This window comes from Pelophylax lessonae (assembly GCF_965119305.1).
Source record: "Pelophylax lessonae genome assembly, chromosome: 3".
Classification (NCBI taxonomy): domain Eukaryota; kingdom Metazoa; phylum Chordata; class Amphibia; order Anura; family Ranidae; genus Pelophylax; species Pelophylax lessonae.
Window position 1 is genome coordinate 495,207,654 of NC_138770.1, and position 12,948 is coordinate 495,220,601.

At 42.7% G+C, this 12,948-nt stretch overlaps 1 protein-coding gene across 1 annotated transcript in view; it reads right to left on the reverse strand.

Annotated features, from left to right (window-relative positions):
• The window catches only part of LOC309551209 (centromere protein H-like), a gene marked incomplete at its 5' end in the record, with an annotated part of 207,307 nt that overhangs the window by 107,709 nt on the left and 86,650 nt on the right, over positions 1–12,948 (reverse strand). Inside the window, one exon of the mRNA XM_082251707.1 lies at positions 7,267–7,322. Within this exon, the coding sequence (XP_082107833.1) occupies positions 7,267–7,322 (56 nt within the window). The remainder of the gene's footprint in view (positions 1–7,266; positions 7,323–12,948) is intronic.

Sequence of the window (12,948 nt, forward strand, 5' to 3'; positions counted from 1 at the left end):
AAACCGGCCTCAGAATGGAACTGGCTGTGGTAAAAAAGGTAGTGGACCAGAGATCCAGTCAAAAGGGTCCTTTAAGGACAGAGAGTCCTCCACCAGGAGAAGGGTGGCTTGATTTAACCTAGAAACCTGATAGTCCACCACAGGTGGTAACGTCAATTTCTTAAACAGGGACTCTTCAAAAGGATACCTTCTAGCGAAACACTTAGGTACTCCAACAGTGCATTTTGGGGAACCCCACTGACTTGCTACATTGTTGTCGAAATAGGGGGGAAAGGGAAATACCTTTGTCACCTTTGATGCTCTGCGTGTGCCAAAATGTACCGGTGCAGCCGACGCAGCAGTAGCTGTGTCCTCCAAATTTCAAAGTTTCCTGCACTGATACAATCAATGCATCCACTAGTGCCTTCTCATGCGCAGCTGTAGTGGAAGAGGAATTATCCCCACTATCAGAGCACTCTGGGGGGGGGGGGGGGGGGGACTGACGTTTTTTGCTAGTCCTATTTTGGAGGGCCATATCTACCTTGGACACTAGTGACTGCTGTCATGGACAAAGATGACTGGGACCCGGAGTGCCCCGCAGCTTCTGAGAAGGGGTCAGGTGGTGACACGTTCTTCAGGGACTCCATGAGTTAACCTGGGGACCACCAACAAGAAATAGAAAAATTGTTAAAGTTCCCCCCACCGCTGCACCAGTGGCACTACAGGTCCCACTAAGATACCGCTATAGCCAAAAGAGGAAGCCGTTTTACACCCACAGGGACTCACCACCACCTACTAAGTTACAATGACAGAGTGCCAAGCTGCACATTGTGTGGCGATCAGAGAGAAGGAGAAGTTTCAGGAACTGACACTAGAGGGCCACCGCCGATTCACCACTCCATAGGATTCAAAAACATGGCCAATGTTGAGATCAAATGAAACTACAAGAAAATGGCTGCTGGACTACACAAACATGGCTGCTATACAGCAGCCATCCACGGCAAAATGGCCGGCCCGCATGGCTCCTAGGACCCCCAGGTACACTTGGGCAGCAAGAAGGGGCCCTGGCAGAAGCCCCCACCAAGACCATTTTTTGAGCAGCTGGTGGCGCGCCCCTCCCCCCGACCCCAGCTCGACGCCCCCACACATACATAACAGGCATGGCTAACCTGGGGGGGGGGCTAGGTGTGGGTGAATGGGGAGGTGGTCCACAGAGAGACCCTGATAGTGAGGGGGGAGCGCTATGTGGGAAGGAAGGGCACTTGGGGATCCTACCAACCCAGGGAGGGGCCAACGTCCACCCCGAAAAAACACCAGGGGGGAGGGGGGACACTGCTCACCACACCTTGGAACCGGACGGGCACCATTCCAGGCAGACCACCGCAACATCTTGGAATGGGGGTGCTGCGGGCCAGAGGCACACTGCGACACAGGTCGTAACCAAGGTCGTGACTAGGGCTATGCCTCCTTGCGAGGCCTTTACTCACCTGCCAGCCCCCGCCCAGTGGGGCAATGTTGCAGCTGACCTAGCTGACCTGAGCTGAGGTTGGGTCGCGGTCGCTGGCCGGATTTGGGAGACAGTAAGGATCTAGGATATCCAGTCCGTCACCCAGTCCAGCAGTTGATTGTAGTTCTCACAGGAACAGAAAGTTAAAGAAGCAAAAAAAAAAAAATCCATTTAAAAAAGGAAAAAATGCTAGGACCAGAGATCCCAGCAAGGAACTAGGTCCCTATTCCTGACTAGGCAGAAAAAACACTGAAGACCTATAGCAGGAAGCTGGAGCTGATGTTGAGAAATACACATTCTATTTAAACCTTTTTTTTTTTTTTTTTTACACTTTGTCAGATCGCTTTAATTGATGATATATCCAGATAAAAGGTCATCCCTTTAATCTGCAGATGAATATAACAGTGAATACAAAGTAACTATAAATGTAATTTTTGTATTTGTGAATGCCATGTTTGAATAGTGTTTTTAAAAAAGAGAAGCAACTCAGCAACTCCCAGGTATCATTTAGACAGCCAAGAATTGCTGGCAAATGTGGTAGAAGATGGCCTGTGCACATCAATGAAGCTGCATGCCCAATGTGCACAATAGGTTAAACAAGAATCAAGATAAGCCATTATGCAAAAAAAAAAAAAAAAATGCATGAGGGGACAGCCGACCGGAACGTTTTCCCCGCTATCGGTGGGTCCGGTAAGCGGGGAAAAGAACTGGGAAGCGATGGGAGGGATCTCTCCTGCCGCCCATCAGAGTGATCCCGTGGCAAATCCGCCGCTGGGACCACCGTTTTGTTAAAGCGACTGCCCGCAGTTTAAAATAATACCGGGGTTATGGCAGCCATCTGCGTATTTTGCGTCAAAGTACCGATGTAAAAAACTACGGCGGGCGATCCGTAGGTGATTAAGCTGACTAATTATTTCTGAGATTCTTTGTCCTAGGCAGATATTCTTTGAAACAATAAAATTAGGTGAAAGTACAGACTGCGAAACTATAAAAAAAAATAAACTGAAATTTTACAGAAGTCATACATAACGTGATACAGATACTAAGATTTCACTAGCAATAAATGTCTAAAGTATCCGGTACCACATCTGTATACTATTTTAGCAAACAGTTATTTCCCCCTCGTAGATACCCTAAGTAATTTTATTAAATTTGGCAGCCAATCTTCATTTGACCAACATTATCCTTTGTTCCACTGCAACCAGATCAAAGAGTGTAGTGTGTCTAACAATTATAAAGGAAAGGGATGGTCAGCATTCAGGACAAAAATCTTGAGGGCCAACCATTCTTTCCTTATTCTGGCACGTTGGAGGTATAAGCAGCCACTAGATCTGAGCACCAGACAGGGCTGTTATGTGGCAAGGTTTTAACACCTACACACTCGTTTTCCATCATCTAAAAATTATGCCAATATAGATAATTATAATAACCTAATCACCAGGTGTTAGGATATTGGAAGGAGATAAGCCACCAAACTATTGCAAATGGAACAAATGTCAAGAAAAACCCAAAATTTTAGATATGCTCCAGAAGCAAATGCAGTGAATTGCTGGGTAGAACAGAGAGGACTTAAAATGACTGTTGAACAAACTAAACCTAATGTAGAGTCAGTCTTCCCAAAATGGTGTCTAGATAAGATGAAAGAGGTGTGTCCTGGGATGTCCGATAATGGATGAGATGATTTCCTCTTTAATATGTATTATCCTGAATCTCTCCCCCTGTCTCCCTGAGCTTGCTAAATTTTAATAGAAAACATTGCCCATATGGAAACATGCCCAGAGGGTGTAGTTGGTATAATTTACTTATTGGTGGATCAGATTATTGATCGACTAATTATTTGTATAAGCACCAACTTAACTTGGCCATCAGGTCATATAGCTGAATAATATCTAAACTTCACAGTATAAACTTTTTTTTTTTTATTCCATAAAGATAACAATGTTGTTTTACTTGGAGGACATATACTTTGATTCTCTGAGGGTTTAGCAATTTTTAATTTGTAATATTTAATTTTTTGGGTATAGCAGCATCTAAATGGGAAATTATAGTTACAAAAGAGGTATAATTTCATACATAGTGATCCATAATTAAAATACTAAATACAAAATTATACTAACTAATAATTTGTATACGTAAATGGTTTCCATTCTCAATACTTTGCGTGTATCTAAATAATGAAGCACAGATATTTTGAACAATAATAATGTAAACAAAAGACAACTCTAGTAATAATCCTTTTGCGGCAACATGATATTTTATCATGGAAGGAGCTATGAATCGACAAGTGATACTTTACCTGCTTTTAGTCTTTTCTAAATTGTCCCAAGAAGATCAAGTTACTATAAAATACTAAAAGATAAACATTTCTTCATTAACTGTAAGACATCTTGTCACGTACCTGGTCCTGAAGCCGAAATGCTGAGAGGGCTCTCTTTGCGGCTGAGTGCTCGGGGCCCCTGAAGGTGATCACAGGGAACACGAAGCCCAAAGAATCAGGGATTGCCAGCTATGCCACAGATGAGGGATGGTGGTGTGGAGATCTCTCAGCAGGTATATACCAGATGAGGTGTGCAGTAGGAACCAGGAGAGCTAAAGGTGGGGCAGGCTGCACACAGCAGGAAACAGGTTACAATGGTAAGTGCAGCACGCTGGATACAGTAGGCAAGTACTGCAGGTTGGAGCAGAAGAGGAGTACTGTAGAAAGGTACTGCAGGCTGGGTACAGCAGGTAGACACCAAGGTGGATCACAGCAGATAGGGCACAGTAGAATGCATAGTTGGGGACAGGAAGCCAGTGGTCAGCAGATCAGAATCGTGGTTAGGCAAGCAGGGGCCATACACAGGACAAGAGATTAGAGAAGACCCGTGGGTAATCCAAGGTCAGAGATGGGATCGAGACAAAAGGTATCCAAGGGCAGGCCAGGTCAGTAACAGGTAATCAGAAACAGCAAACACAGGAACAGGAAGCTGAAGACCAGTCAGCAATGGCAATGTGCCAGTGTCACCCTTTTAAAGGACAGAGGGCGCCAGGATCTGACGTGCATTGTGTGCTCCCCCACGTGTTTGTCATGGCAAAAGAGCGTTTGCAGCACGCGTGCGTTCATATTGGACAATGTGCCAGGCCTAAGGGCAGCTCACCTCTGGCTAGTCTCCCAACACATCTAAAAGTCTTTATAGTTGACCTTTCCACTTAGTGGAACAATAGAGAAACTGCCATTTTCTGGGATATACAAGAATGTTGACTTTCCTTCACCTGGGCAAACAGATGTTGTATTTTCCACAATACAACATTTGTGAGCTCTAAAGGTCTTGTAAACCTAGACCAGTTTCAGACTAAGATGTCTCTCTTTGGTTTCAGGTGTTATGTGAATAGAATTATCCCATTTTTCAGATAATTTGCACAGTACACAAACTTGTTTGGGTTACATACCATGCAGTTTCTTCCCCTTTAGGAAAGTTACACATTAATGGGACACTGAAATTTGAAATATGGTTTTATATAGTTAGTTTTTTTCAAAATTAGAAATATGATATCTTATAATTTTTTCATTCAGAGAAACTCTAACATACGTATATGTTATATATAAGCTATTGCCCAACCTTCTTGCAAAACGTAGAAGATTTTTTTTCCCCTTTTTGCAAACCTCATTGCCTTATTGTAATTACCATTTGAATCCAGTGGACTTTCCACTAGGCTTGAACAAAAAGGATTCCAGTGGTGTTCCTTTCTACTAAGCCTTCAACCCAGTTGACTGTCCTACAAAAATCATGAAGGCATAGATATGCATTCAGGATGTAGGAACTTCTAATACATCTTGCAAAGGCTAATGCCTTCCAGCAGGAGACAACAATTACTGCAGAGTATCACAAACCAATCTGAGGAGTGGGCAGCAATCCAACAAAGTATTACTAAGCAGCAAGAGGTAGGCTGCTTGATCCCCAAGTAGTGGGTGTGAAGGACTCCTTGGAAGCTATGAAATGTGACACTGGACAAATTTCTTTCTTTGCTTATCTGGTATGTACCTCAGAAACAGTTCCCCAGGTCTATGATAAAAAGTGGGCAATAAAAGTGTTTCAGGTCCCGTTGGACTCTGGAAGTTTGGTGAATTCATATAAACGAAATCAAAGCCAGAATAAAGTAAACTGCATCTGTGGGGGCGCAGTACTCCAATCCGTTTGTGTATGGCCATGGGGGGCAGGGAGGTCATCTGGGTTGCAAAAAGAACCTATTCTCTAGTGATTCTTTTGGTTATAAATTTATGTGGATGTGTGAAGTGCCAAATGTAAGGCTCTAGAGCCCATTGTCAGAATGTTGGGTCCTATTGCCAATAATTAAAGTACTTTATGAACTAATAGCAATAAAACTAAAAAAGAACCTGTGTTAAAGATGGCAACAGCCCACCTTATGGGTATGGATTAGTTTCCCCCTTTATGAAATGTCTCCTGCCAAACTGTAGTGAGTTTCTTAATAACATGTAAAATTGTAATAGATCAAGGAATGCTCTTTATGTTTAGGGGTATGTGTAAGCTTATGTAACCCTAATTATTATACAGGCTGCCACAAAAGAATGTAAAAGACTGCTCTGACCTCAGAGAGGTGTTTACTAGGCTATGAGTTGGCACCAAAATTGGCTTGCAGACCTGTTTGTGATGGGCACACTACATGTCAGAGTAATAAAAGTAGCCTAGTTTGCCCAAGCATGAAATTGATGGCGTGTGATAGAAATTTATCAAGGTTTTAAATAGTATATAAAAAACATTAATATTCCTGTTCATGACCCCCTTAACCCTTTATTAATCGACACATTTGGGGGGGGGCAGAATGTGCCCAAGACAGAAGAATGGAATACATAGGCAAGGTTGTGAGATGAGAAGACACCAGCACTAGTTGAAAATGCCAGAAAATGGTAAAAAGGGACTTATTGTGTTGTACAGCCATTATTATTTTCCTTTGGCTTTCCAGACATTTTGGAAATGTTTCTTTTCCTGGGTCCCAGTATGTAATTTATTTTCTATGACTTGGCTATTCAGAAAATGCAGGCTAAAAAGGTCACATAGTGGGGCTTTTTTTTTTTTACAACTCCCAATGCCAGCAGAGCCAAATACACAGTTGTAAAGCACATTGTCATGCTTTGTATTTTTTAAAGCAGTTGCTATACTGCCGCTTTCCAAATTGATCCCCAAGTTCAAAGTTTGATTTATAGCCCAAACCAAGAACACAGAAACCAACTGAGCAACTGGGCCTTGGCAGGCTCTATGAGCCTATATTGACTTGTATCCTTAGGCTCTATGAAACTTTTGCTTCTAGTTACTACTACTATAGCCAGCAAATTCATTCCACACAAAAAAATGGGTGGTTGCTGGAGCCTACAAATATAATCTAGCTTCTGTGTTGATTTCTGTGTGTTGATGAGCAGGAAAGGTAAGGGTATTTAACAAGGACTGAAGGCTGTTACCAACTTGTAGAGTTCTTACTGTTTTATTGCATGCATTGTTCAGACCTCACCCCTTTAGGCCAGGCATAAAACTAGCCACACTCATAGCGACTTTTTTTTTTTTTTTAGAAACAGAGGCAACCTTCGGTTCCGGGCTCATGGAATATGAACAATTCTTATAGCTATCAACTACAAAAGTAAACTAAGGCTTATCTTACAAGTTTAAGGATTTTCTTCTGAAGCAGTAGGTCAATATCAAGGGAATAATTCTCTCTGTACCAAGACACTTTAGTATTTAAAGAGTAAATATACTAGAAGCAAAATCAGAAGAAAACAGAATACTTGCGTGTTACAACGTCCGTCTTCATTTCTTTTACCTGTTGTTGCAATTGTTTTTTAACCCTGTGTAAAGAGAAAACAAAAAAAGTACTGCTAAAATTATGTAATGTCATATTTACAGTGGATTATTCACTTATGCCATCAAAAATAAAAATAAGTTGATCTTCTCCCAAATATTTACGCAAGGGCCCATGTAGATGGGCAGTAAAAGTTGGCCTAATAGTCCTGTGAACAATAGAGTACTGGAGAATTTATTACACTGTCCATGAGGTTTTGCAAATTAAAATTGAAGAATTGTGGCCAAAAAGCCATATGTCAGACATGGAAACAATGCTAAGCAACCCAACTAGGCAAAAAAACATAGGAACTGAGGAACTGGGGTGCAGAAAAATGGCAACAGTTTCTTGACTGAGGAGTCCAATATTTGGCTGTAGCTGGAGGCAGTTCATTTGAGGAAGGGTTGGGGAGCAGTACAACAATGAGTGCCTAAAGGCAACAGTGAAGCATAGTGGAGGTTCCTTGCAAGTTTGGTGCTGCATTTCTGCAAATGGATTTGGGGATTTGGTCAGGATCAAAGGTGTCCTCAATGCTGAGAAATACAGGCAGATACTTATCATGCCATACATCAGGGAGACGTGACTGGCCCCAAATTTATTCTGCAGCAGGACAAAGACCCCATACAGCCAATGCCATTAGGAACTGTGACGAGACCCTTGCTCGCTCTGTCTGCTCTCCCGACACCCCTCTGTTTCTAGTAAGTCAGCTTACAGATCACAACGTCTGATGGTTCGGTCAACCAAGGATCCGGGATCCGAACTACAGCTATGTGCCGTCCGGAATCCATTAGAACAAACACCAAGCAAGCTGTATGTAAGTTCAAACAGGAAGACAATTTATTGAAAGAACACAGCACACTTTTATACAGAATTTGGAACATCCTGCCCCCAACAACCGTTTTCCTATTGGTCAATTGTAAAGTACCTGCAGTTCCCATTCAGGTCCTCTCCAGACATGCAAATGAGGGCTCGAAAATGAGTCAGTAGTATTGGTCAGATAGCTTGACCAGGAGGGCTGCTATGCAAATGAGGACTTGAAAATGAGTCCACAGGGATTGGTCAGATAGCTTTGACCAATGCAAGGAGACAGAAGCCCCAGGGGGCAATCAATGTAAACTATAGTCAGACACAGAACAATGGTTCCCTAACAAGCCCTCAATACACATTACTCTGAGTGTCAATACCTCCCTTAGCAGACAACAGGTGAGGTCATTAGCACACCTGACAAAAGGTGAATGGGGAGCCACCTTAGACAGTCCGTCTCCTCAGAACTTCCTGGGATGACCATATTAGGAGTGGACTTCCTGCTTAGAAACCTCATGGCAAAGGGAACAATTGACCTTGCTGACAATAATGAAGCAATTCAACCCATCACCCATCTGTCCTTAAATTCCAGGAACGATTTTAAGCTTAAAAACAAGGAGTCCCGGAAGTGTTGTATGGCCCCCACAGAGCCCTGATCCAAACAGAGTCTGTCTGGGATTACATGAAAAGACTGAAGGATCTGAGGTAGCCTACATCCACAGAAGATCTGTGGTTAGCTCCCCAAGTGGTTGGAACAACCTTCCTGTCCATTTACTTAAAAACGGTGTGTACGTTTGCCTAGAGGAATTGATGCGGTTTTGAAGGCAAAGGGTGGTCACGCCAAATATTGGAGTTGGATTTCTCTTCTGTTCATTCATATTCCATTTTGTGAACTAATAAAAATAAACTATTACAACTTACATTTCTGAAAGCATTTTTAATTTACAGCAAGATTTCACACCTAAAACCTTTGCACGGTACTATATTTCTAATAATTAACTGTGCCCAATCAATGAAGAAGCTGCAAACTAATATATATATATATATATATATATATATATATATATATATATATATATATATATATATATATATATATATATATATATATATATAGCGGTCATAAAATGCAAGTATGCAAAAGCACTCATACAAATGTCAATTTCATTCCGTTTTAAACCACTTGCCGACCGGGCCAAAGCTTATTCTGGGAGGGCATACAATGACGTCCTCCCAGAATCACGCTTCCCGCGCATTTACCACGTGATTGCTCCGTCCAATGATGGAGCGATCATTTGTCAACCAACCAGCGCATGTCCGGTTCATTTCTCTCCTCGCATGCTGTACACAGTGATCGGTACAGCATGCGAGGAGAGGTGAGAAACCGAAGCTGCACTCATCCTCTGCCTCCTTCATACCTGAATTATGCCCACCCGTGATACATTTATGTCACATCCGTGCCTCATCCATGCCACGTCAGTGCTCATCCGTGCCTCTGTATGTGGTCAAGCTGTGGAAAAGTCCCACACATGTGGTATCGCCATATTCAGGAGGAGTAGCAGAATGTATGTTGGGGTGTAGCTGCAAGTATGCCTATACAGTGTGTAAGAAATAACTTGGTAATATGACCATTTTGTGGGAAAAAAAAAAAATCTTCATTTTGCAAAGATTAGTGGAAAAACAACTACACAACTTACAACTTCAAAAAAAAAAAAAAAACACTCACCATGCCTCTTACTAAATACCTTGTGTGACGGTACTCACCCGTCACTGGGAGTGAAAGACAGATACTTAAGGTTAAGGACACTGAGAAAATGGTTTGGATAACTTCAAATGGGAGAGTAAACTTTATCAACAATATCCCTCAAAACTATGAAGATTTAATCCCACTTTACAATGTGAGATTTATAGCCTGTTGCCATGAAGTCTGTGACTCTTAAAAAAATCATAGCAATACGTAGATGTGTATTCCATGTACTTCAATGTAGGAGATGGACAGACTGTCATTGGCAGTCGTGTCCTAATGTCTGTCTATTGAGGTGGGATGTGTACTGTGTTAAGTCTGTGTTTCATTGTTAAATGTTAATGACCTCACATTGTTTCTGTCCAGATGGCTAGATAATTAGTTCAGGTTAATTCTATTTCTGTATACAATTTCATCTGCATATGATAATGTAATCAGGCAGAGCAGATGGGAGAAATTGTTTACACTGTATGGGAGTGACTGAGTGTAAAACTCTGTTTTTATTGGATTGTGAATTTCATGTCCTGTTCCCCACAAGGTCCACCTGGGCGGTAACCTTGTGGGGGAAAACTGTATAAGAGCAGCTGTACCTTTAAAACCTTGAGTTCTACTTCACCCTCAATCTAGAGTCTTGTCTCTTATTGGGGGAATCTGCTACACGGGGTTGCTATGCTCTTTATACTCCCTTGAATAATCACTAAGAATAATCACTAAGCTCTTGTAAGAGCTTGTTCCTATTCCTGCTTCACTCTCTGGGGAAAGAGAGGTCCACCCACTGGAACCTGGAGCCTTGTCGTAGGTCCAGGGTGGGTAGGAGGCAGTGAGACCCCAACCAAGCTGTGGCGGTTTGTGGGGTCTGCGGTGGTTATGGTGTCTGGTGGAGTACTTGGAGCCCTCGGGAAGCACTAGGCGCATCAGTCAAAGGTACCAGATGATCCCTTACACCTTGGAATGTCTACTTTCCAAAAAGGGGTTATTTGGGGGGTATTTGTACTGTCCTGGCTTGTTAGGGTCTCAAGAACTGAGATAGGCCGGCAGTACATGGGGTGTGATCAATTTTCAATGATTGACACCATAGCTTGTAGACTCTAAAACCTTCACAAAGACCAAATAATATATCTAAAACCGAAAAAGAAAAAAGGATTTTTTTTTTTTTTTTTTTTACAAAATTTTTGGTCTTTTTTTCATTTATAGTGCAAAAAATAAAAGCTGCAAACTGGTCTGGTTTGGAAGGTGGTTTAAGTGCCCCCTGGGTAAGTGGTTAAAGGAGCTAAATGTATTTTTAAATTAAAATGGTTGTAAATGTTGGATTTAAAAAAAAAAAAAAAAAAAACTAAAAAAAAAAAACGTATATTTTTGTGTTTAGGGTCGTAATGTTGGAATACTGCCCTGCGGCCCAGTCTCCGAAGGGAGGGGGATCATGCTCTGCTTCAGTATGTCGCAGTACATGTTGGCATTCATGGTTCCCTCAATGAACTGTAGCTCCCCAGTGCCAGCAGCACTCATGCAGACCCAGACCACGACACTCCCACCACCATGCTTGACTGTCGTCAAGACACACTTGTCTTTGTACTCCTCACCTGGTTCCCACCCCACACGCTTAACACCATCTGAACCAAATAAGTTTATCTTGGTCTTATCAGACCACAGGAAATGGTTTCTGTAATCCATGTCCTTAGTCTGCTTGCCTTCAGCCAACTGTTTGCGAGCTTTCCTGTGCATCATCTTTAGAAGAGGCTTCTTTCTGGGACATTAGCCATTCAGACCAATTTGATGCAGTGTATGGTCTGAGCACTGACAGGCTGACACACCCCCCCCCCCACCCCTTCAACCTCTGCAGCAATGCTGGCAGCACTCATACATCTATTTCCCAAAGACAACCCCCAGATATGACGCTGAGCACATGCACTGAGCTTCTTTCGTCGACCATGGCGAGGCCTGTTCTGAGTGGAATCTCTCCTGTTTGGTCTTGGCCACCGTGCTGCAACTCAGTTTCAGGGTCTTGGTCATCTTCTTAAAGCCCCTAGGCCATCTGTATGTAGAGCAACAATTATTTTTTTTCCTATCCTCAAGTTCTTTGCCATGAGGGGCCATGATGAACTTCCAGTGACCAGTATGAGAGAGTGAGAGGGATAAAACCAAATTTAAACACACCTGTTTCCCATTCACACCTGAGACCGGGGAGGGAGAATGGCTAATTGGGCTCAATTTGAACATTTTCACTAAGGAGGTGTACTCTTTTTGTTGCCAGTGGTTTAGACATTAATGGCGTGTGGAGTTATTTTGAGTTGACACCAAATTTACACTGTTATACAAGCTGTACACTCACTACTTTACATTGTAGCAAAAATGGATTTTTGTAAAATCTTACCGTAAAATCCTTTTCTCTTAGCTTATTGACAGACGTAGTCCTCAGTGATTCAACACCCTCGGGTTATGCTGCCCTCTGCAGGAGTAGGACTAGACAGGAAAGAAAACGTTCTGGCCACACCCTAGGGGCAGTCCCAGAGGGTATATCCTCTCACTTCCTGCCCTAGCACATCAGTTATGTCACAAAGCAGTGTTTAGAGAATTTAACCCAACCCAACTCAAAAACAGAGGGGCGGGTACTACGTCTGTCAATGAGCTAATGAGCTAAGAGAAAAGGATTTTACGGTAAGATTTTACAAAAATCCATTTTTCTCTATCGCTCATTGACAGACGTAGTCCTCAGTGACTCAACACCCTCGGGACGTCCCAAAGCAGTACCACAAATGAGGGGTGGGAAAATGGAAATCAAATCCAATCTAGAAGGCCCAACCGGTGCCAACTAGAAGTTTACAATGCTCATCCTCAATGATGAGACAACAGAAATCTTTCAACAGAAAAAACCCCCCGAGGTAGACCACCGGTCTCCTCAAATTGCGGCCTGCAAAACCTTGCGGCCAAATGAGGCATCCGCCGATGCCATCACATCAATCTTATAAAATTTTGTAAAGGTATGTACCGACGGCCAGGTGGCCGCCTTACATACCTGGACCACTGACGCCTGATGGCGATAGGCCCAGGAAGTACTGAGCGCTCGAGTGAAGTGCGCCCTAACAGG